Source organism: Dermacentor silvarum, chromosome 1 (assembly GCF_013339745.2).
Source record: "Dermacentor silvarum isolate Dsil-2018 chromosome 1, BIME_Dsil_1.4, whole genome shotgun sequence".
Taxonomy (NCBI): Eukaryota; Metazoa; Arthropoda; class Arachnida; order Ixodida; family Ixodidae; genus Dermacentor; species Dermacentor silvarum.
The window spans coordinates 137999496-138025183 of record NC_051154.1 but is presented as its reverse complement, the minus strand read 5'-3'; the positions used below and the strand labels follow the sequence as shown (position 1 = coordinate 138025183).

The window sequence follows — 25688 nt, the reverse complement described above, 5'->3', positions numbered from 1 at the left end:
AAGGTGTCTCCTGATCAGCACTGTGCAATGTGGTGAATGTGGTTCAAACCATGGATCTTGGACATCAGAGGTGCGCCGCAATGCTAACCCATTTCTCTCGCATTTACCGTTACATCTCCACTGAATTTTTTCTTTTCCATTATCGCTGCATATCACAGCGGCTGTGTGCTGCGATTCTATGGCACGTCTGATGCCCAATGGTCGCGTGCCGGCACCTGCCTGACCGCTGTTTAGCTGATGCCACTAGGTTGCAATTGTGGCTGTTTGCGTGAAAGAGTATGGGACCAAAGCAACAACAAGGAAGTATGTCACTTTGCTGCTACGCAGAGACAAATGAAGGCTAGGAGAGATTTGGTTTGTATGTTTTTTTTCTTAGCTTTAAACTATGTAATAGAGCAAAACATTGAATAAATAACTACTGCAGCATTGAATAACTTCCTAAAGTCACAAGTTGCGATGAATGACATTGCACGCAGTGCATCTGACATAGAAGTGGTTGTGTGTGATCCTGACTCTCTCTCATGAGGAAGGCCATGCTGGCTTTCGTTTTAAATTTTAGCTGTTTATCAACATGTTAGCGCATGATCTACACACTGCACTTGTCTGTTTGCAATGCCGGAACATGGTGAGGGTTCCTTGAATATTCAACCGTAAATAAGTTTCCAGATATGAACGTTGCTGCTTTGTCACCTAACCAAGCTGGTGGCAAGTAATGAAGCAACATCAGGGAAATGGCTTTAGTTGTCGTGGAACATTTCTCCTAGGTTTTCCTAATTGGCATTTCATGTGTCTACATTGAGTGTGTTAGTTTCACCGTTGCTTTTTATATACTGGTACATCATTGTTCTTGGTGAATTGAAGCAATAATCATGTCAGCATTTGCCCTGCTTATGTTTTGTTTTTGCTGTCTTTTAGAAAGTGCAATGTGGCTGTGAGTGGCGCAAATAATTGATTACTTCTTGTCTGGGTTACCTTAAAACCTGAATTAATCTTTATTCAATGTACACTTTTCTCCACAGTTAAAAATTGTTTGAAGTACTTTGTTTTAGTAAACAATGGCTGGCTTGCATTTTTTGATGCAGGGCATCGGAGGGCAAGACTGTGCAGGTGCCATATCGTGGTCAGGTACAAGCGACAGTGCGCGACATCCTGGGTGGTCTGCGTTCAGCTTGCACCTACACAGGGGCTGGCCGGCTGAAGGAGCTCACTCGTCGCACAACCTTTATTCGAGTTACACAGCAGCTGAATCAAGTCTTCTGCCAAGAAGCCTAAGCATGTGCTTGTGATATGTTCTGTGCTTGACAGGTGTCATGTTTGATGCAGGCTGTGCCCTGCATATTGTTTTAGTTACTAAAAGTGGAAAGGTGTTAAAATATGATAAAGCAAAAGTCTTGTATGACATTATCCTTTGCTGCCAGTGGATAATGTATCATGTTTTTGAGAATGACCGACTCTCCAGTGGCATCCAGCAGCCATGGAAAAACTGTTGTGAACAGAAGACACATTGTAACCTTATAAACGTGAGGCAGAGGCTATAAGCTGCAAGCATTTTATTGCTTTTTTTTTTTCTTGTAACAGCACAGTAAAAAAAAAAAAAAAAAAGCTGTTATTTAAACCTCAGTTTTATCTAAAAAGTGATTTTTATGGGTGTTGAACACAATGAACTACACTTGTGGAAAAAGCTAAAGGAACGTATATAGGTGAAGCATAGCACATGAACTGAAAAGCATAGTCTGTCTATGGTGTATGCTTTTAAATAATAACGTTCTGTGTGGTAAGGTTGTGTTCTGGGCTTCGTAATGTCTCGCGCAGGAACCTTTATTTTTTTTAGTTTCTCATGACTTTGAAAGCATTTTGCGACTTTATTCTTTGTGGTCCATTTCTCTTACGTGCAAGCCTTGTGACATTTCTGTGGAGCAGTTCAGTGTTATATGTACACAACTAATTTTATCACTTGGTTTCCATTGCATAAAAATTCTCAGCACATCTTAGTATGCACACCACTAAATCTAGGCGATGTTTAAGAAGCAACATTCAACTTGGGTAATTATTTTTGACATTTTAAACAAATTTTCTTACATGTAATGTTTCAAAACTGTCAAGTTGTGAAATGAGAGGCCAGGTGAAACTTATCCTTACCATACATCATATTTGTAGTTATAAATTAGCTTTGAGATGAGTTCTTAACTAGAGGAGAGAGAGAGAATAAACTTCTTTATTAGGTAAATGAAGCCTTGGAGAGGCGTCCTCATTCCAGAATGCCTTGAGCTTGGGCCGCGTCCTGGACCCTCGCAATGAGCCATTGCTGATCCTTGAGGTCGGAGCTGGCCAAGGATCTCTCCCAAAGCATGTTGGTGTGATAAGGGTTCGGAGGATTTAGTGGTGCCTGTCTGCAACCCCCTACTATGTCCCTGAGGGACCCGGGCTCTGCGCAGAAGTGGCATTGCGGAGAGAATTGTGTAGGGGCTATGAGGTGATTTCTGGTTGGGTGGGGGAATGTATTAACCTGTAGATCTCTGAGGAATCGCTCCTGCTCTCTAGGTAGTGACTTGTGTGGGGGTGCGTATGTTCTGCTGGTTAGCTTGTAGTGTTGTGTGATGTCTTGGTAGGAGACTAGAGGATGCACGCGCTTAGGTTGAGATCCTCAGTGTCGGCTTGGTGGTTCAAATCTCGAGCCACGTGGTTGGCGACCTCATTGCCAGGAATGCCGTGATGAGCTGGCGCCCAGATGATCATGACTGATCTCGTTGGCGGCTTTTGATTGATGATCTTGAAAGAAGTTCAGACAAATCTATGTACTGCCCACTGTTTCTTTGCCTTCTTAAGCTGCCATACTGGTGGCACATGCACTCAGTGCCAGGTTTCCCTATATGGCAGAAAAGTATAGTATGGCAGAAAAGTGGCTGAGGACAACTAGAACATAGCAGTGAATACAAGCATTGAAATTATCGGCAGGCAAAACGGATGCAATTAAGCAAAAAAAGTAACGATTGCTTGAATGGCAGGCTGACACACAACCTTGCAGTGCTTGTTTCATCAGAGTGCGTGTAGGCTTACAGCTGCGCGCTTATTATCATCTCAACTTTCTTTATAAAATTGTCTTTATTGGCTTTTTTTTAAGTTAAAACCGAATTCCAGGGAGAAAAAAAAATGGCTTACTGTAATATTTCCGAAAACCCCATTTTTTCCTGGTTTAAACCGAAAATGCCGAACCCTAGTTATGGTGGACTAACTGTTGGGCTAGTTGGTCATGCCTAGCTTATGACTGAAATCAGCACAACCAAAGGCACCCACAAAAAGGGGAGACAAGTCTTTGTCTCCCCTTCTTGTGGGTGTGTCTATGGTATTGATAGAATTAGTTACCCAAGGCTACCCAAGTTATGGTATTGATAGAATTAGTTCCTATTTATGGGCATTGGCATATTAGTTTTTGCTTGTCTTAATTTTAAGTTTAATATAGATGCAAAATTAGTTTTGTTGCTCACAGTGGTAAAAGCGTGTTACGTTTTTTTTTTTTTTTTTTTTTTTGCAATGACTACCAGACCAGCTTCCGAGTTGACTAACATTTCCACTTCATTTATCATGCCAAAGGGAAGCATGGTAAATGAACTGGCTTTGGTGTATTCAGTGTAGATCATGCCATATAAAATTTAGAGCTATAATGACTGGCATATGCTAGTATTTGTTCAAGGTATGTGGTAGTGTGTTTTGTCATGCATAACTATAGCTTGGCTTACAGGGAAAGCTGCTCGATTTTTACACAAGGTACAGCAAACCATATTTATTTTATGTTGGTTTGTACATTGTTGAAACACTGTGTAGACCACACTGTTTTACCATATGCTACGTCTTGCCAAGGCACCTTGAATTACCGTATTTTCTGGTGTATAATAAGTATGGGTTTTTTTCTGAATTTTTTAACGTTGCGTCTTATAGAAGACTTACATACGTTTTTTTTTTTTTTTTTCCGGAAAAAACTGTCTGCAAAATCGGATTGGGCGCTATGGCCATGTGAAGTGCACTCGGTTGACCTCCTCTGGCACTTGATACGGGTTGTGTGTGCGCTATAGAGGTACCAGGTTCTTTTCGTGATTGAGTTGTCGAGCGCCGTGCGAGAAAGACGGAGCAGCAATACAAAGTTGACTGACCCCGAAGTCGTCTCATCTGCAGATCGCTTTCAAGATACGGCGTGCGCCGCTGCGTAAACTACGCAGTTGCTACCAGAGCAGAAGCCACCTCCCTCCCTCCTGCGCTGCATTCCTGCTTTCCTCCCATGTGCGCGATTCGGCTCACCGTCGCACGCTTTCACTTGCACATACAGCATTAGGCGCGCGGGGACGATGTTATCGCCCTTGGACCTTATATGGAACATATCGGTGACCACGACGGCCTGGATTGTCTATAGCATTGCTATCGCAATTATATAGGAATGGCACCCATACGCTTGCGCGTGACCCGTGTTCATGAAGTGAAATGTCACTTTATTCTTTTTAAATCGCTTACCGAATGAACAGGTGCGTCTTATAGGCCAGTGTGACATCTTTTTTTTTTCTTGGGGGGGGGGGGGGGGGGGGGAGTGCCATTTTGAGGGGGTGCGACTTATAGACTGGAAAATACGGTACTCAATTCCTCTCGGAAGCATTTCTTAATTGTGTTCACATTTAGCACCATTTGCGTTTTGAATTTACAAATGACTTTGGTACATGAACATCCTAAGCATGCCGGTGTTTTGTTGCATCAGTGTTTTTTCACACTAAGCATTGGATGCAACGTTAAAAAATTATACTGCAGTATTTGGGTGCACCTGGTTGGGCAAAGTGATCTTGTGAAATGGTCAAGTGGCCAGTGCCTGGTCATGTTATTCTAAACATGAATAGTCCCATGTTTTTTACATTAGATGTAGTTTTAAGTCATATCATAGTTCCTAGTTTTCATGCGCTGAGAGCATAGACTCTATAATGTAGTAGTTCACTTTATTTCATGCATTGTAGAGCACAAGAGGAGCGAGAAAAATGTTGCTGTTAGGCAGCTTGGGAAGACGCCTCCTTCAACATTCATAATAAGAAAAAAAGTATTTTTCTCATTAGTGTGCATTTTGATATATTTGCAGCATTTATATTGATAGAAGAGGGGCATTGGCAATTATGCAAATACCCTGATGAGGATACGTTTGAGTTATCTATCAGAAGTCTATGAAGTCAACAGATAATGAGTCCAAGGAAGGTGTAGGGGAACTTTCTTTTTTCTTGTAAATTGAAGTGTAGAAATGATAATGTTACGACTGAGATTTGGTAAAGGTAAAGGAAAGTGGATGAAAAAACAACTTGCTACTGGTGGGAGCCCACAGCATTTAAATTAAGAACAATAGGTTTCTCTACACTTTCTATGGCCTCATTATCTATTGGCTTTGTATGGTTGCGACTAAAAAAAAAAAGGGGGGGGTCCCTCAGTTTCCCTTCCTGTTAGTTCAAAAGTCTGTTGTGTATGGAAGTGTAAGTATGTATCTTCAGCTGTTTTCATGCACTGTGTTATTCCAGATCGCATTAGACAGCTTGACCTGGGAGCAGAAACAGCATGTAGTCTTCGAATTTCTAGTGAAAGAACGTTCAGAGCTATAGACACTTGTCTATTGCCATGCGTGTTTGGAGAATAGCCTGAAGCATATTCATCAGTGACCTTTAATGAAGGTTGTGAGCTTACTCGGCCCACACAAGTGACCATGAATAGGACTGCGTGTAATGAAGGTTATTGGGTATTTGGCACCAAAAGAATATTCTATATTAAAGAGAGGAGGAAGGACCGTTGGCTGAAGATGTGAAGTGCACGAGTCGTGCATCCGTGAATGGAGACTAGTTTCATATTTTCTATTCAAAATCAGTTAATTTTCTCTAATCATTTTTTGGGGTTTGAAGCTTCAGGAGACTTTTTGCAAGGATTTTAGTGTTGTATGCAGTTATATCCGCGGATTATACACAGATTTCTTAATTCCTTCTGGGCTGTTTTAATTAGGGGTGCAGGTTATATGTGGAGAAATGCGGTATTTTAATGGAAACACGCATATTGAAGTCCTGTGGTAGACGTCATTTCTGTCACACTGCTTGATTACTTGGAGGTGGACACTACTTGCAATACAATTTGTAGAATTTTTAGCTAATTAACAAATTCACTTAGCAATTAAATCAGTCAAGGACACGTGTCCATTTGTGGAATTGAAGCTGGGCAGTATTGAAGTAATATTCATTTGACAGAAATCAAGTGCTTAGCCAGCACCCGTTTTGAGAAATGCCTTCAAAATAAAATTTGTTGCGAAATACACTGGCATTCCAGTTAACACTTACCAGCGCTGTGGAAAATGGGGTAGCAAGTGTTTACTCAAACATATTTGCACTGTTTCATTGATTACAGCCAAAACACACAAGGCCCTTAAGTTGACCTGATGTGATATTGGCAACTTCTCCGTGACGACATTAAAGAAATGCTGTAGTTTTATTGGCTTTATTACCAGTTGGGTTTTCCCTTTACAAGTGGATCTGACTGTGGTCAAGTCTGTTAAATATTTCACTGGGTTTGCTGCCTTTCATTGTTATCTATTTAGTAACGAACGGCATGTGTGGCGTGCTGCTGTTTAGACAAAACTTCCTAATGCGATTGCAAGTGCCATAGTTCATCTCGCATTCTATATGTTCATGGGTCCTAAGTACTCTGGCGGTGCACGATGCTCACTTCCTGAAGGCACATTAGGATGTTTTTGGTTAGGTCCTAGTGCTCTCTAGTCACTACATAGATTTGTGATAAGCACAAGTAGGTTTATGCAGTGTTTTCTAGTAGGAGCATCAATGTCATGTTGGCTGGCATGTGCCAAAGTCGTGTGAAAAATAGACGAGTTGGTTGGAAACAAATTGGCTGGCTTCTTGGAAATCAAGTCATACATGTATTTTTGTTTACATGTGGCATACTTCCCATTGCACCAAAGTTTTCATTGCACTCTGTTAGCATTTTTCTTTTTGTGCACCTTAGTTTTATTCTTTAGGTGGCGTTGATTTTAGGCCGAATGCCATTTTAAGGTGTGCTAAGAGTTGATTTTCATGCTTTTCATGAATTATCTGTTGCAGCTTAAGTTTTGCTGCGTTTTTGACTGGACAGTCACTGATGAGTGATTCACAGGAGTGTTTGCAAGCTGAATGTTTTCTAACAGGTATTTCAAGTTAACTAAATAATGTGTCCTTTCTAAGAACTTTAGTATTAGTATCTCCAGAAGGTATGGGTTTACTGTGCCTCTGAGAAGGAAACTTGACATAGGCAAAGCTGAATTTTGTGGCGACTTCTGAACATATGGAGTTTTGCAGTCATTTTGCTATATTGAGAAGAAATCTCTGGTAGCCTTGATGTAGTGTATTGCATGTTATTCAAGTATGCTTCTTTTACACATCATTGGTATCAATCCTAGTCCTAGAATGTTTTTGTATGGCACAAGAGTAATGTTTATGTAAAAGTCATACGAAGGTCTGAATATTTAACAGCCTTCGAGTGACTAGTGTCTTCAAATTGTGATTTTGTTGCTGCCCGTTGTGATTCAATTCGCAAGTGATCTGATATTACTGTATACACAAGTGTACTCATTAAATAGTTTTCACGAGCCGTTTTTGCTATCTTCGTTGTTCCATTGGGGATTGAAGTGCTGTTGCGACAGTGCGACATTTATTGACTTGGCAATGTTCACTTTTTCTGCAGCTCAAGTGTCATTGTGCACCAAGTTGCTAAATCTCTGGCTATGGGGTGTTGCATCAACCAGAAACCACAGGATAGGTGTCAATAACATAAACTAAACATCAAAGTTGTGCAGTATTGCACCGGTAACACCAGGAATTGCTGTCAGAAATAGAAAATCTCAAAAGAAAATGCAAGTTCACTTTATTGGAAGAAAATGTCTTTGCTATCAGACTTGGGACAGCAGATGACCTATACAAAATATTGCAACGGTGGCCTTTCTGAGCCCTGGCACAAGTATGGCATGCTATGACATGAGTGAAACAACTTTGTGGGTTCTGAAAGCAAGAGGCGATTGATTACCTGATTCGTGTGGAAAAGACAAACCCCGGTAAAATGGGCAAAGAAAGCTGCCTGTATTTCAAGTAGCAGTGTTCCCCTCAATTTCATGCAGCCACGGCTGTGTCCTGCCTCCTTGAACATGTAATCCTGAAATGCAAGTGTTTCCTACGACTGGTTGATTTGGACAAAGTATGTCTCTGCATCTCATTCACATCTGTTTTTGATAACTGCGGTGACATCAAATGAAAAATATATGCTGCAAGCAGTCTTCTACAAATGTATTTGCTGCAGTGTCCTAGCAAGTTTCAATGTGGCAAGTGCATATGAGCACTAGGCGTACGTCTCCTGCCAGAAGAAGTTGCTACACTCGGTTTTTATTACAGCAATAGGAATTCTATGTTTGGCAGAGTCAATACTGAATTGCTCTATTAGGTGTGCAACTTTTTTTTTTTTATGCTAGGCTTGCTTGTGCAGAAGTTAAATCATCTGTATACACTAACACTTTACCTTCATGTCTTATACCTACAAATCGTGATATTTTCTGTAACCATTACAAGGAACTCATTAGTACAAGTTTGCCTAGCAAAGTGTTTGGGTTGTTTGCCACCCATATAAGGGGGGATGTGGCTTTGAAAATCAACATGGATTTTGATGAAAATTGGCACAAATGTTTAGAATGTCTCCCTCATACTTCCATAAAAGTTTCAGAGTGATACCTTCAGAACATTTTATTGAACAGAATTTTTCTCTCTTGAACTTTCTGGAGGGCCTGGGGAGCTTAAAAAACACGATGGAAGGCTCGTTGAGTATTGACTGCATAGCTCAATGCGTGCTGAAGGTCGTGACAGTCTTACTTTTTTTTTTTTTTTTGCAACACAAATTTTTTAGATAGTCATTTTTCAAGTTACCTTCACACCAAGCCCACTTTAGGGGTGAATGAATAGCCATGCCATAAATTTATAAAAAGTCAAGATAAAAATGCGAGACTCTCGACCTGCACTGTAGTCCAAGAAACGTGACAAAAAAAAAAAAAAAAAAAAAATCAAAATAGGCTAAACGGCAATGAAGAAATCAGCTCCAGAAACTGAGCAGAAAGGCGAAAAAAAAAAAAAAAAAAGTTTTGAGAAAACGGCTCTCAATGTTGTAATCTTTGATGTGTTTTGTGACGTGGGGTTTCTTGTACATGTGGCCTCTGGTCTGCTGAGCCTTCGTTCTGCCTTTTTCATGTTTGTATGGCATTCTTTACTGCTGCTCTACAAAGAGCATGGTGCCTGGGTTTCAAACCAAGTGAGGTGCAGAACTATGTGGGCATAAATATACAGTAGTTCTAGCGTTGTATCTGCAGACTGCCTCATTGATAGCAACCTCTAGTGCAGTCAGTGAGGCATTGTTTTCTTTTGGTAGAATCGACCATGTTACTGAATGAAGGCTCTCAGCAGCATTCTGAATCATCTTCCATTGACAATGGCTATGGAGGTTAGGAGAGCCACTGATAGATAAGCAGCAATGCAGCTGCTAGGTGCTTTCCAGCCTGTACTTTTGTATCATGCTTCACTTCTGCAGCCAGGTGTCTGTGCCAGCCCAAGTGGCCTAGTGAACAGAGCTCATGATGAGGTTCTCTTTATGAAGGGGTTGTATGACAGGTATTGTTACGAGATATCGTGGCATTACGATAACAGAGTCGGCGCGCGATTGCTAAGTCGCGGGTCCGAGGTGCCGATGTGCGAAATGCCTGGTCGCGGGTCCGCGGAATAGACGCTCGACGAGCTTAGTCGCGCAGTCCGAGGTGCCGATGCGCGAAATGCCTGGTCGCGGGTCCAAACGCTCGGTAAGCTCAATCGCGCAGTCCGAGGTGCCGACGCGCGAAATGCCTAGCCGCGGCTCCGAGGAATAGACGCTCGAGGTGTCGACACTCGATGAGCGAGTCATGGGCAGGGGCGGATCCAGGTATTTTCTGAGGGGGGGGTCAGCTTTTGTCGATGATGATGATGATGGCTCAGGCGTTGCGCTGCTGAGCACGAGATCGCGGGATCGAATCCCGGCCGCGGCGGCCGCATTTCGATGGAGGCGAAATGCAATAACGCCCGTGGGCTTACGTTGTAGTGCACGTTAAAGAACCCCAGGTGGTCAAAATTAATCCGGAGCCTTCCACTACGGCGTGCCTCATAATCAGAACTGGTTTTGGCACGTAAAACTCCAGAAAGATGAAGAAGCCCTATAGCGAAGCCAGGTATCGGTTTCTCCGAGCTTATAGGAAAATGACATTACCCAATACAGCCATGTGCTTGGCGGCTGTGCCTGATAATACAGGGTGTTCAAAACTAAGCTTGATGCTTTTCTTAAAATTAGGCACTGGGAGGCACTCGAAGACCACCTGTGCAATTAAGTTATGCGGCCAGGGGGGCACAAAGTGAGATGATAATTATCGCTGTGAGCAGCCCAATTAACTAAAATTGAACAATTATTTTTTGTCGACTGCAGTATGTGGGTATGTTTGTATTGAAAACTTAGAGGCAGTCGTGTTTCTACACAGTATCAGTCGGAAGAATTGTTCTAGCGTGTTCGTGCTTCGAGATATCCGACTCCAAATTTCCATTGTACTGCGCAGAGTTATCGACTCGACGCGAGAGCGGTTTATGCTTTGCGTTGCTGTGGAAGGGAGTCATTTTGAACATTTTTAGGGCATTGACATCTTGATGGGTGAAGTGTTGTCATGAAATTTGTGCATGACAACACCAAATTTAAAGCGGCAGTATGAAATATTCGTTAGCATAGCTAAAAAGTTTTCTGCTGTTCATGGTGCCGTTGTTACTCTTGATTTCAATAAAACTTACAATACTTGGAAATCAGCAGTCACTTTATTTGCGTAGCCCAGGCAAGGACCATGCCCGGTCGTCTAGTCACCATTACGCACGCGCACTGCCCTCCGGCTTCTCTGCGCGCGCCATTATCTCGGCATGGCAGCTGCCGCCATCTTTACAGGCTGCGCGGTCGCGTGTTACGACAGCGGTTACGGGTTCTTCGATTTTTTTTTTATTTCGCCAGCCGTGAGGGGAAGGGGGACAGTTATTATCTTTGCCAATGCCTCCGCCGCGTTGTCAGAGTAAACGCCGCACCCAACATCCGCGTCACATCAGGGAGGAGCTTTGCGCCGATCCTCACTCTCTTGCATGCGTAATCATGTGAACGACAATTAAAATTTGTAGTTGGATATCTCGGAGCATAGACACGCTATGCTCGCGGACAACTTTCGGTGGCAATGAAGGGAAAGCCACGGGCGCGTGGATGCTGCACATGTGTTACCGCGCCAAGTAGTCCGGCAGCGTTTGACAGTGCTTTTGGTTGCTCGGAACAGACGCTGAATCGACGCAACTTCCACGTGCGACGATTTCGCGTTTGCCCAGACGCGGAAGGGAAAAGCCGCAAAATGAGTAAACTTTTACACTCAGTGGTGTGTTCTGTCTTATTTAACTGTTACTAATAAGCTGTTTATGTTTACTCTTTGCCAACATAAACCAACGTGGATTAAAACGCGGGACTCTTTTCAGAAGCACCCTCACTTGTGAGCGCTTTGCCTCCGTAGCTTTCCCTTCATTGCCACAGAAAGTTGTCCGCGAGTAAAGAAGGATTCTTCGAAGTGAAACTGTGTAGAAACACGACTGCCTCTAACTTTTGAATACAAACATACACACTTACTGTAGTCAATAAAAAGTTAATTATTCAATTTTAGTCAATTCGGCTGCTGACTAGCGATAATTATCATCTCACTTTGTGTCCCCCTGGCCACATAACTTATTTGCGCAGGTGGCTTTCACGTGCCTCCCAGTGCCTCATTTTAAGAAAACCATAAAGCTTAATTTTGAACACCCGGTATATCTAGCCTGTATTGTTTCTTAAAATAAAATTTGGGATGATCTGTCGCAGGTTCGTTATAAACGTGTAAGCACGGGTCCATCTTTGGAGTTCTGTTGGGACACCTTGATTTCCTTAAGAAGATTCCTTGTGTTCGGCTGAGACACCTTCGTTTGCTTTGGAGCAACGCTCCGCTCCAACGCGGCAACCACTGCGCTGGTTGTTTACGATATGCGAATCACCGCGTATGAAGACTCACGACGGCACCTACAGGAAGAACGATGTGGCGTAGTAGCCGTGAGCGCGAGCCAGCTAGCGTCTTGATATTTTGTTTCCCACGCGACGTCATCCTTTTACACAAGGCGCGCATCTGCTCCCGTTTCTCTAACCACGCGACGCCATCCTATGCCCGCGCAATTCCTTTCTCTATACCCGCGCGCTGGCGTTGGCCGCTGACGTCATGCTCCCCCATTTCGTAGCCGCTGCTCGAGGTTTCGGCCCGCTCCGCGAGCACGGCCACTCAGATAAACGGATCTGGCGGCTTTGAGCCTCCTATGCTTAATGTAGTACAATACAGCTGCCAAATTACAATGAAAAACTTGTAGCATACGAACGGTATTGTGCTCGTACTGGATATTGTCAACGTGTAACTGTGATCACAATTGGTGCTACTGTTAAAAAAAATCGCCTATGCGTAGTCCTTAGTTTAGCTGTTAGTTGTTATTATTTATATATGAACACTTCAGCGAGAGAGATCTTTCATTGAGCAGGTTGGTCGCGGAACCGATGACAGCCAATGAGGCAACCGTTGACACCCCAATGGGGAACTAAGTTGATCAGGCGCGAAGGCGCTCGCGCGGACATCGGCATGCTTGGCAAAAGGGACGTCCCCTCGTTCATTTGACGCCACCGACGGTACGAGTAAGGCACGGCCGGCGCCAGGAGGCCCAAGGTGTGCATGAGAAAAAAATAACTACGGCAATCTCGCGACACCACACCCCTACGGAATACAACTAAGCTTGTGAGCGAGCTAGCTTTACTTCTACATGGCTGATACCACTGGTACTCGCGAAAAATACTTTTGAAGAATGCTGGTGGCCATATTTTTTGCGACAGGGCCATCCCCCTGTCAGCGCGGGGGCGATGCAGAAATCTGAGGGGGGGGTCAGGACATCCGGACATCCCCCCTGGATCCGCGCCTGGTCATGGGGATGTCGCAACTGCCCATGCAACTGCCGCATGATAGCAGTAGCAGACGACGAAAGTTGTTCACACTCTTGTCATAATAAAGGTTTGAATCGGCGGTTGCGGTGGTAGCAGACGATTTTTTTTTTTTTTTTTTTGGGAAGCCGCAGAATTGGAAACGTCGCTGTGAATGTTTCGCTGCTTTCCTTAAGTTTTTTCTTGCAGCGATATCGTCGAAAATGAGAAGTTTACTTTCAAAAACTTTCAAAAAGCGCACCTTAGACCCATACGTAAGTGGCGCTCCTATCACAAGTTTTGACGAAGACCGTTTTATATAGCAAACTAAGATATATAAGTATTTACAGAATATTTATTTACTTTTACGTATTTTTTGTCACCTATGAGCACCAAAAACGTAAAAAGCTCGCACGCGACACCCCTACGTAAGTGGCGCCACCGCCATAGTTCCGACGACGGCTGCAATCAATGGGATCGCCAATAATCCGGCAGGCATAGAATATATAGGAGGCTATGGTGGAGGAGATAGCTGAAGCGGCAGATTTGAAGACGGAGAAATGCGCTTTCCAACGAGACCAAGATGGCGGCGCTCGGCTGCGCCGTTCCGGAGATATCGTGGCTTGAAAAACGCCGTTCTTTCGCGATTTCCGCGCAATTTTTCCGTACCTTGGCTGATACAATTTTTTTAGAGCACTTCTACTCGGTTTTCAGTGATGATATTTCGGAATCAGATTCATTGTTCTACTCGCTAGATTGTTGATGGCCATGTATCTGTCTATATCAAGTCATAAGTCCTGCAATTTTGCCCTATGTCCCTACTACTCTTTGCTCCTGATATCATTCATGCTTCACCATAGCAATTTCGTTGGAAGTGGGGGAATAGTGGGAGCATGTTGTGTAGCTCCACACGTGCTGCAAGGCAATTTGATGCACCACTTCAAGTATGCTTCGCAGAAAACTGAAATCGTGCTAAAACACTTGAGAAATAACGGTAAACGAGCAGCCTCTACACATATGGTGTCGACACATTGTTAATGGCATAAATGCATAGTGATGTGCTTGTGCAAACGCTAATACCAGAGGAAATATGGGTTCCCTTTGCTTCTCATTCACCCTCAAAAGCAGTCTGTTTTTATTCAGGGATGTAGTACATTAATGCAAAATAATTTCTTCGCTGTCCCACCCACAGCTGTTGCCGCCGAGAGCTTTCTTTTTGCTTACTCCGCATGATGGTACGAGGCAGCAGATTATGAAAAGGCTGTTTTCAGTTAAAAAAAAAAATTGGGGGTGGGACAAGTGCGTCAACTGCGACAAAACTGCAAAAGTGCCTCAAATTGTGCCTACGCTGCTCCAAAACAAAGCATGACAACCAAGGTTCTTGGTTCGGGCCAGCCTTCGTGGAAAGTGTCAGCCATTGAACCGACCTGGGTTTTGTTATGTTCATCTTTACCGTTTGTCAGGTGCGAGAAATATACTCATGGTTTCAGCTAACGTTTTCCCAATTGAAGTGTACCACATGGAAGAACAGCAAAAAAAAAAATATATATATATATATATACATATATATATATATATCTGGTACAAGAATATTATCTGAAAAATCTGCGGGACACCACCTGTCCCACAGATAACTTAAGGACATGAACGAAGGTGGGACACGCATTATCCCTCTGTACACCTTGGGCTTCATCCTTTCAGACTCTGAGGTGATTACGGCTTGTTATGGAAGAGTTCAAAGCACGCAATGCAAAGAGGCACTTGGCAGGCTTTACACACAAGCTTTGTGCGTGTTTCCTGCGAAGTTTATGAGCACCATTGGCACATTTTGCGCGTAGTGGTGGTGCATGGGTAGTGCCCTTTCCTGTTGAACCGAACCTCTGTTGGCGCCGCTGTCATAATTGAGGAGTTCTTTCTTCCTCTCTTGTGATATACTACACTGCGCCGGCACTTGCGAAAGCTCCTCCCATTGATGAGCTGTCTACACAGTATCACCCGAAACAACAGGTATGTCATGCCGTTTCAGTAGTAGTGCTGGACATCGTCAACCACTACGTTCAGCATATTTGCAGGCAGCTGAAAACAATTGCTCACTCTCATGCCGAAGCTGTCTACAATTGATCTAACTGCATCACTGGAGTGGAAGAAAAAATTTTTGCACTTACCGGTTAACTTATTCATGGCGCATGAGCAAGGAAATTCTTGAAGAGCGACAACAGGCAAAAAACATTAAAAAGCAAAGCAACTCGAACTATTAGTGCCCCCTACCAATTCAAATAAAAGCTTAATTATATATTTGCTTTATCTTCTAAGAGATGGTGCTACCTGTTTCTGTGGGGCTATGTATGTCCTGCTGCGCACTTCGGGCAGCTTCTGCTTGCAGGTGGGACATATATGTCCCAGTGACCAACAAAGGGTTAAGGATATTGGAAAGTTGGATTCCAGCCGCGGTGGTCACATTCCGATGGGGGTGGAATGCAAAAACACTCGTGTACCATGCACTGGGTGCACGTTAAGAACCCCAGGTGGTAAAAATTAATCCGGAGCTTTTCCGCTACGGTTTGGCACGTAATACTCCAGAATTTAATTTAGTTTAGGATAGTGGGGAGTGTTGTAGCTATAGAGTCTCGTGCCATTCTGTGCTGCATTTCACCTTCATTGTTTATGGTTTCACTGCATTCACCTGCAAACTAGCATTTTTCTTTTGTCAGCCTATTAACTGCTTGTCGTCAAGCTTATCCCATGAAATGCCGGCTTGCATGCACTAGTAGGCTCATACTTATTCTGCAAATTCTGGTGAAGGGGCCAGTAGACCAAATTTGTTGGTTCAGTCACTTGACGTGGGGCTTGGTTCTTTAAAAAATGTTGTCCAGAAACTACTGTGAATACTCATTTAAATAATCCAATCTGGATAATGTGCATTCTTGCTCACGTGTAGCTGTGTGAGTGTGCATGCACATTTCAAATGCAAATGTAAAAGATTTGAGTGGGTTGCGCGCCACTTTGAGGAACACTGTAGCAATGCACCAACCAATCATACTCTAGTCTAATGTCATTAGGTTAAGACATTTTAAAAGGCCCATATTGGAAGAATGTTACTGGTTTTGTAAATGCTGCTCACTTTGCTTTTTACAATGTGCTAGGTCATTGTTTTAGCTAATGTAAATCCACTTGATATAAAGCTATTCTGCACTCTGTAATTTACTGCATTGCAACAGCATTAAATGCACTTGAATCATGCTAGTAGAGGCATTCTGAAAAGACTACTGGCTACAGGACCAGAATACACGTCTGTCTTTCTGTGGTCCTGTAATCAGCCCTGTTTTTTAGGTCGCTATGAGCTAACCCAACTTATTACTACCTAACAGAGGTCTTCCTTTTTTTTTTTTAACACACAGTGGCTAACGACACTTGTATTATATTAAGCCATAAAAAAAAAAAAGAGAGAGAGAGAGAGAAATTCAGCATGGAAGCACAAACAGAATGGGAGCAAAGTACATGGGCACCTTCATGCTGATTTAGACTGATATATGCAAAAGAATAGAAGCCTGACTGGGTTGATAGCATACCATGTACTACATGGCAATGCTGGTTGGTTAGGAATGCATGTATTGGTGATGTTTATGAGTGACTTCTCCACAATTGAAGAAATTGCAATCATCCATCACATAAGCCAAAACACCCTGCACCAACCTCGCCTATGGGGGACAACATGGTGGTAAGTAAACAAAATTCTTTCCGATGATCGAATACACACTGTTCACAAAGCAAGTTTTAGACGATTCACAATTAAAATGGTTGGAGCAATGCCAGCAATGTTCTCAAGGTAAATGTGGATGGAGCTGCCGGTCTGCCACTGTACCAGTGTTGCATGATAACTGTCGATATACCTGCAACACATTCTCGAGCTGCCAGAGAAGCCAGAGCATAGTGCAAATAAAAACTGCATGTTGCTGCACTTCAACAGCACAATGTGGAATCCGTTTCATGTTTGGGCATTAGAAGTGAACTTTTAGGTTGTACATGCCAGAATCATGATCCGATTATTAGGTGCACCGTAGTGGGGAACTCCGACTTAATTTTGACCACATAGGGTTCTTAAGAGTAGGCGAGGGGGGGGGCTAGCAATTTGGCCCGAAAATTGTATGCAATTTTCTCATTTTAGCACTTCTAGGACCCTTATTTCCATAAGATTCCGAGACCCTTCATTTCCAGTTTTGTTCAATAAAGATGTTTTGGAATGCTTTTCTTGCTTTCTGTAAACAATTTTGACACACTTGCAATTTAGGAGAGAGAAATAGCTCCTGTTGTATATTAGCTATTGTAATAATTCTTTTTTACCTAAAAGATAAATGCATGGAGTACATGCTGAGCCCAATTTCAGCAAAAATTTTCTTTTGATGAGTCATGTTTTCCATGTCAAAATGGCATCCTTTTCAGGCAACAATGATGGCCACCATCTCTAGTTCAAATGGACCTAGGACATTGGTTTATACCTTATTGCACACCTTAGACATTCTAGATTATTTCTGCATGCTAACCACTGTTTTTTTTTTTTTTTTTTTTAATGTTAATGTATCTCTAAACAAGAGAACCCAGCTTCTAAGGTATACCAGGAAATATTTGTCCTAGGACAAAACTAATTACATTCTGGGGATCAGCACATCAAAGTACATAAGGTGTGCAAATTTGGTTAAGATCTATAAATAAGTAAGATAGCTTTTAAGTATGCTTAAATCTAAGTACACAAGCGTTTTCTATTTCGCCACCACTGAAATGCGGCCGAGATCAATCCCACATCCTCACATGTAGCAGTGCAACCCCACAGCCACTAAGCTACCGCAGCAAGTTGGGCATTAGATTTTCGCAATGAACAGTGGGTGGGAGTGGGGAATCCAGCTTGAATTAAACGACTTGAGCCTTTGTGTTTGAGTTGTCAAAATTTTTGCTCTATTCAAATAGATACCTCTGTGATGGCATACAATACTGAGGTCGAATTACCAGTCAGTTCAAATTACGGGAGCTGCAATTACTAGGATTCCACTGTAGCTCATAAGCAGTAGTAAGTGGAAGGGAGCACTATACAATGTGTGACTTCCAGTAGGATACAAAATCCTACGCACTTGCTATATTGTGGAGACGTTTCCAAAGCCACATGTGAGTGAAGGCATGTCATTTTAGAGAAGATCTTTCCAATGTTCACGCAGGCTTGCCATATTTGGGATCTGACTACCTTGTAACCATTTCCTGAAAAAACGGTTGGTTAAGCAACTTGTAGATGTCGTCAGATACCAAATGATACCTCTACATTCCAAGAGCATGTAGCAATAGTCAGCAACTAAAGATACAATAAAAAAAGTGTAATTGGCTGTAAACACTCATAGAGTGTGCAATATTTTACTATTAGGGCCATACGCCGAGTGGACTAACTTGCACGTGTGCATGGGGTATCCTGGATGTTTACGCTTTTGCTGCGTGCACCGAGTTTGCGTGCTTTTGAAGACAAGGTCTTCTTTGCTGACTTCACACTAGTTTGCTGTATTTGGGATCTGGCTATTTAATAACCACTTCAAAGAAAGAAAGGAGGGGGGCGGGGGTTGTCAACAAAGTGTCGACGCTAGAGAAGACAAAGTTGATATAATTGTTCATGAAATGAGATATGAATAAGATACAGAATGAGTGAATAATGAACATGAAAGAAAGACAGAATAGAAAGATATAATTAACATTTAACCATCGAATCATTTTACCCACCATGTGTGCAGTGCTTAAAGTCAGGGGGGGGGGGGCCTTCCATTTTTCAAGAAGGGGCTCGGCCCCCCCTTGGCAGGTCAACTGTAGCACTGCGGCACCCATTCAACAAGTGCTGGAAGTGATTTTATCACCAGTAGTGTCCTTTGCGGTGCAACTGAAGTTCTCCAATTTTTCTGCGATTATATATATATATATATATATATATATATATATATATATATATATATATGAGCGTGTGTATGTGCCCCCCCCCCCCCCCCCCCCAGCACTGAAGGGATACCTTAAGTCCTGCATGTAGGTCGACCTTGTCGTCTTTAGCATCGCCACTTGGTTGACCCTTTGTTGATGTTTTTTTCCTCTGTGGTTCTGTAATGTACAACCTCTCCAAGAGTGTTTGGAGAGACTGCACCTGATGTTTGCTTCTGGAGCTTAAATTAGTCAAATTGAAGAGCTCCTCTAGTGGCACTTTGGGACGCATTTGTTTTATTATCTTTTTGTCCGAGCTCACAGCCTTGAACATCAACGGAAGTGCAGGTCACTGCATATCAATCTCGGCTGCTTGTCCCTTTCTACTTCAGTATGACATGCATCCTCTTTAGGCTCTGTGGAAACCACCATTTTCATTTCACAGAACCTAATCCACAATGGCTATCCACAACAAGGGGTGGCTAGCTCCAAATTTGATCTGTGCTTAATTTTAGTGTGCTTTGCATTCGATGCATTCTAGAACTAGCCTTGTTCAGCCATGCCATCACAATTTTGTGACGTGCCCACTGCTGTTGTTTGCATTGTTTACAGTGCAGTATTGCAGGATTCTGTGTTGGCTGGAATATACTCCTTATGTGCTGATGCACACACAGACTCACAACCAACCAGAATCACAACATGCTAGCACACTGGTTGCCAGCCATAAGGCTAGCATGTCTACTTCTTTCCTATGGAGACCATACTCCATTCACTTCTTGCTACCTCCACGACGTTTCCTGCCTGATGATGTTCCTTTCTTACCAGCCAACTGGGATTCAGTCTGCACAACTGATCTTTGGTTTCCTTGAAACAGGAGGGAGGGGGATGCAGATTGTGCACTTGGACTTTGTTCAGATGTAACCAGTGAGCTGGGCCTTGGGACTGAGGATTCACCAGTGACAGAGTTCAGTGCAGCTGCACTGCTTGGGAGTTCATCATCATCAGACAGCAGGAATTCACTGACAGGCTGGAATGAAGAGCTTTCTTCAATGCCCAGGTCGAGGAGGCTTGGTGTATACTGCACTAACTCATTACCTGCATTAGAAAAAAGACAAATCAAAGCCATTTTTTTTTTCTAGAAAATAAACAATCAAGAAAGGATGTCTGAGATTTTACGTGTCGTTTTAAAGAAGCAGCCACTCCTCTGAAGCATCTTTAAAATATTTATTGATACAGGAGGCATTAAAAATAACGAAGCTCTGCAGTCTAGGCTTTGTGAATCATAAGTGTTTTATTAACTTAGCTGTCAAGTGAAAGTGAAATGAAAAAATATATTAAGGTTATGACTTGTAGTAACATACAGTTTGTTTCATTTACACCATTATTTTCATTCTTGTTGACCTTTAGCTGAGACAAAATAAATGATACCGCCCAGGTCATTTTACCCAGCCTGTTATTCGAAACGTCATTTAGCAGAGGTAGAACAGTGGGGCAACTGAACAGGGGATGTAGGACGTTATGCAAGGTATTTCCTCTGTCACTCTCTCCGTCATGAGTTTTCTGTGCCGAGAACCATTAAGCCAATAGTTTGAGTTGCTCCTCCAAATGGTGTGCAACAAGGTGTTGCTTTCAATTGTCACGGCTTTGAGCACCAAGCTACACATAAAAGTGAAAAACTAGCCAATCAAAAGCTCTACTTGTACAAGTTTTTCACAGCAGAACCACTATGGAATTTCGCAACTTTGGCAATGAGCCTATTTTTTCGTTGCATATTTCAGTCGCACATCCCAAGGCTCAAGATCTGAAATAAAACTCTTGCCTTTTGTTCAGATGGTCAGGTGCACTTAACAAAACAGGTAAGGGTGGACATGGCATCCAATACATTTTTTTATTGGCTCTAGACACACGAAACCTTCAGGAAATAGTCAATCTTGTGTGCTCATTACAAATATGCAATTAGTCTTGTTAAACAATTGGGATGTGACCTGCAGAAAATTTGGGATGTACTGCAGCAAAAGAGCTAAAATTAAGCAGGTATATTCCTGAATGTTCAAAAAATTGCTAGCTGGAATTTTAATATTTGTATCTATATTTCAGCCAAAGTTTTGGAATTCTAAAGTTGCAACTTTACAAATGTGAATTTTTGTTGGTGATTTCTACAAGATTTCAAAATGCTGCAGTGTTCTAAAACATTTACCTACAGTTAAACCTCGATATAACGAAGTCAGTAAAATTGTAAATTTGCTTCGTTATATCGAAATTTCGCTATATTGAAATTCGACGCTTTATGCAAATAAGTACAGTCACCAACGAATCAGCGGTATGAAGCCAGCCACACTTTCGCATCCACTCCGCACCCGCAGCTGTCACCCACCGTGGGACCACGCTAGTATTATGAAAAGTGCCGGCAGCGGTAAGAAATGTTTGGTGTACTTCTCGCTTCCACGCGTCTCTGGAACTCCAGATTATGCAACTTCCAGTATTAAATGTGCGGGAAGACAGCGCACATGATGGCACGCCCACTTTTGCACACGCAGCAGATTACTTCTAAAACGCGGTGTGTGAGCTGCGTATGTGCTCAGCCATGCGCAGCCAAGCTGCACTAGAAAAGGAGAAGCATGCCAACCTGCCACTCATAAATTTGACGTAGCGCATTGCTTACAGCCTCTGGCAAGTTGTGCTTGCTCTTTGGTGGCAGCTCATTCCTTGCAATGGTTGCATTGTATTTGTACCACAAATCAGAGCCACATGAACAAAGGCTGTGGTTGCGCTTTTCTTGTCAGTAGACGTCAAGAGATGGTTATGTCACCCATATTGCAGTGCACACGTGGTTCCCATTTCCAGAATTGGATTTGAGAGCCCAACCATAGTAGTTTGTCAGCTTGGTGATAAAGTCGCCAGTCAGACAGCCTTTACCACTTATGCACCCTCCACTCTCCCCTTTGTGCTTTTGTACAAGGTTCCACAGAGCAGTCCCGATGTGCTTCTCTATATGGTTTGAATGGTCTTTTTTTTTTCCAGCCGTATGAAGCCATTCACTTTTATGTCATTGATGGCATTGTATGACTAGCTGTCACCATCACAAAGCATGGTGGTGTACATGAGGCTGTGAAGTGAAAGGGAGCGTTGAAATAAAAACATTACTGCTTCTACTTCCACCTGGCCAGCCTTGCACGAGGTGTTCTTTTGGCATGAATGCTGCGATTTCCAATCGGCATATTCAGAGCTGTCTGGTTTTGGGCCAGGTTCACAGCTGGCGCAGAAATCTGACAGTACAACATAATCTAGCACCATACCCAGAAAAACCCTCTATCACACTGGCCACTCCTATACGGGAAGTATGTCCCCTAGTATGCCAACTTCCATCAAAAGACACTGCAATGTTCCCTGTGTAATGACGAAGTTAGCACAAGCGTCGCTGTGGTCGCATGGCTCCTGAAGTGAGGAAGAGAAAGACGAAAGGATCGGTGTCGCTGGTTTTGCCTCGCGCTGGCGTTTGGCTGGAACGGCTCGGGTGCTCTTTGCGCTGGACCTAACGGGATCAAACGCCAATAAACCCCATATCATTTGGTGGACGTGCGGGGTATCCTAAATATCCTAACAACTCGCCCTGGAACTCCGCAGCCGCACTCTGCCCTCCGCTACCCCCACGACCATGCCAGACGACGCCGGTGAGCAACCCACTTTGTCAACTGTGCAAGTCACCTGGGGTGCCGTTCGTGAACGAGACCTGGCTGTGTTCAGTGGCACCGCTGATACCGACGTCGACGACTGGCTTTCGTCGTACGAACGGGTGAGCAACCACAACAAATGGGACGATCGGACAAAGCTCACCAAGGTTATTTTTTATCTTGCGGGTGTCGCCCACCTCTGGTTCCGCAACCATGAAGCAACCATTGCGACATGGAATGACTTTAAGACTGCATTCGCGGAGGTATTTGGCCGTCCTGCAGTGTGAAAGCTTCGCGCTGAACAGCGCCTTCGCCACCGAGCGTAACAGCCGGGCGAGACTTTCACTAGTTACATCAAGGACGTCAAAGATCTCTGCAACCGCGTGAGCCGAACGATGACTGAGGAAGATAAGATTAAATAAATCCTCAAGGGCATTGATGACGACGCTTTTCAGATGCTCATGGCCAAGAATCCTACCACCGTTGCAGCCGTAGTCACATATTGCCAAAGCTTCGATGAATTACGCTGGCAACGAGCGCTCGCCCGCCAAACTGTTCCTCAAGTGGCCTCCCTTTCCAGTTTGGTGACTGCTCATAGACAGGCTGATGACGGGTCTCTGCTGCCTCAGATCGAAGCCTTCATTCGTGAAGAGGTGGCCCGCCAGCTCTCGCTGCTCCCTCTCACCCAGGAGCCTGTCCAACCTTTGTCCTCGGCCGTGCAGAAGGCCATCCGCGAGCAGGTTGCAGAGGCCCTTCCACCAGTCCAACAGATTGCTGCACCAGCTCAGATTGCTGCACCTTTGACGTACGCTGAAGTCGTGTCGCGTCCTAGACCAACGACACTCCCCTACTCGGCGCCGCCACCGCGCCCAGCGCTTCTCCCTGTCCCTCAAATGCCCCCGCAGTACTTCCGGCCGCAAGATCCATGGCGCACGCGGGACAATCGGCCGATATGCTTCTCGTGCGGTATCGCATGACATGTGGTGCACTTTTGTCGCCGTCGCCTGCCGCGTCAGGACGTCTCGTTGAGCCACAGGTACCTGCATCCCACCAGCATGCTGATTCGAACCCATCGCTGAACTTCTGGACCGGTCGTCAGAACTTCAGCCCCCGTCGTTCACCATCACCGCGTCGCCGTTCGATATCGCCGATGCGTTGTCGCCCGCCTTCCAACTAGGGAAACTAAATGCTGCAGCTTCGGAGGCAAGAGCTGCACGCTTGTCGAAATGCCCAAGATCTCCGCTATCGCCGCAAAACATTATAGAAATACAGGTTGAAGGAGCCGCTACATTCGCACTCATCGACACGGGCGCTGCGGTTTCCGTCATACGTGAGACTCTTTGCCGTAAGATTAGGAAGGTCACCACATCACTTTCTGGCCTTGTACTTCGTACTGCCACCACGGAGCCCATCGAACCTTCAGCCGCATGCACCGCTAGGATCGTTATTCAGGACGTAGTTTACACAATTGAGTTCCTTGTTCTGCCTTCCTGCTCCCATGATGTCATCCTGGGATGGGACTTTCTGTCGCGCCACCGTGCCGTCATTGACTGTGCCCGTGCCGAAGTTGCTCTGTCTGTTGTTAACACCACTCTGCCTGCCGCCTCTCCCGCCCCCTTAAAGATTATTGTCGCCGCCGATACTGATCTGCCACCAAGCACTTCAACACCAGTCGCTTTGTTGTGTCCATCGGCGCCCGATGCCTCGGTACTGTTCACGCCTTCATCTGTTTTTCTTCACCGCAAATCTCTACCACTTCCATTCGCTGTTCTTGACGTAGCCGCTGGTACAACAATTATGCTAGTGGACAACCCGTTCCAATACCCGCTGACTCTGCTTCGCGACGAGTGCCTCGGCTGTGTCGAACCTATTGACATGTCTGAGTGTTTGGACGTGCCTGGCTCCTCTTCTGGCCTTTCGCTCGACGCCATGACACCATTTCCGAAAAGCTCCCGATTGGCTACCCAAGTCTTTGATTCATGCGTTGACGCCAACCTTTCCCTCGAGCACCGAGAGCAACTCCTGCCTCTCCTAGATACTTTCCGTTCTTCATTCGATAGTACGGAACACGCCTTGGGTCGTACGAACAGTGTTTTCCACCACATCGACACCGGGTCCCACTCTCCCCTCAGACAACGCCCCTATCGCGTTTCAACGGCGGAGCGTCGTATAATCAACGACCAAGTGAATGACATGCTCGAGCGTGGCGTCGTTCAACCATCCCAGAGTCCGTGGTCTTCTCCAGTTGTGCTAGTCAAAAAAAGATGGTTCTATTCATTTCTGTGTCGATTACCGCCGCCTAAACAAAGTCACGCGGAAGGACGTCTACCCTTTACCCCGAATTGATGATGCACTCGATTGTTTACAAGGCGCTGAGTACTTCTCGTCATTGGACCTACGATCTGGCTACTGGCAGGTTCCCATGGCCGAATGCGATCGACCGAAGACAGCGTTTGTCACCCCTGATGGGCTATATGAATTTACCGTCATGCCATTCGGGCTCTGTAATGCGCCCGCAACTTTCGAGCGCATGATGGATAACATACTTCGCGGTCTCAAATGGAACATTTGCCTATGCTACCTGGATGACATCGTCGTGTTTTCTTCAGACTTCTCGACGCACCTCTCACGTCTCCACCAAGTTTTGACATGTCTTAAGAACGCTGTTCTTCAGCTGAATATCAAAAAGTGTCGCTTTGCAGCTCGCACCTAGACTATCTTGGGCCACGTTGTGTCCAAAGACGGCGTCCTCCCTGATCCTGCGAAACTTTGAGCTGTCGCCGACTTCCCTAAGCCGACGTCACTGAAGACCCTCCGGAGCTTCATCGGCCTTTGTTCTTATTTTCGTCGCTTCGTGCGCAATTTCGCGACCGTTATCGCACCTTTGACGCGACTTCTCACCGTTGGCACCGACATGTCTCACTGGTCTCGTGAATGTGAAGACGCAGTCCAGACGCTACGCCAGCTGCTCACAGC

General features: G+C 44.3%; 2 protein-coding genes across 6 annotated transcripts in view; one reads left to right on the top strand and one right to left on the bottom strand.

The window, feature by feature from the left end:
- The window catches only part of LOC119436102 (GMP reductase 2-like), a 30588-nt gene extending 27460 nt beyond the window's left edge, over positions 1-3128 (top strand). Inside the window, exon 7 of the mRNA XM_037702847.2 lies at positions 1083-3128. Coding sequence (XP_037558775.1) covers positions 1083-1272 — 190 coding nt within the window. The 3' untranslated portion in view covers positions 1273-3128. The remainder of the gene's footprint in view (positions 1-1082) is intronic.
- Positions 3129-19315: 16187 nt separating this feature from the next.
- LOC119436099 (heat shock factor protein-like) overlaps positions 19316-25688 on the bottom strand; it is a 125641-nt gene continuing 119268 nt past the window's right edge. For all 5 annotated transcript variants that reach the window (XM_037702845.2, XM_037702844.2, XM_049660912.1 and 2 more), the window contains one exon: positions 19316-20136. In XM_037702845.2, the coding sequence (XP_037558773.1) occupies positions 19811-20136 (326 nt within the window). In that variant the 3' untranslated portion in view covers positions 19316-19810. The remainder of the gene's footprint in view (positions 20137-25688) is intronic.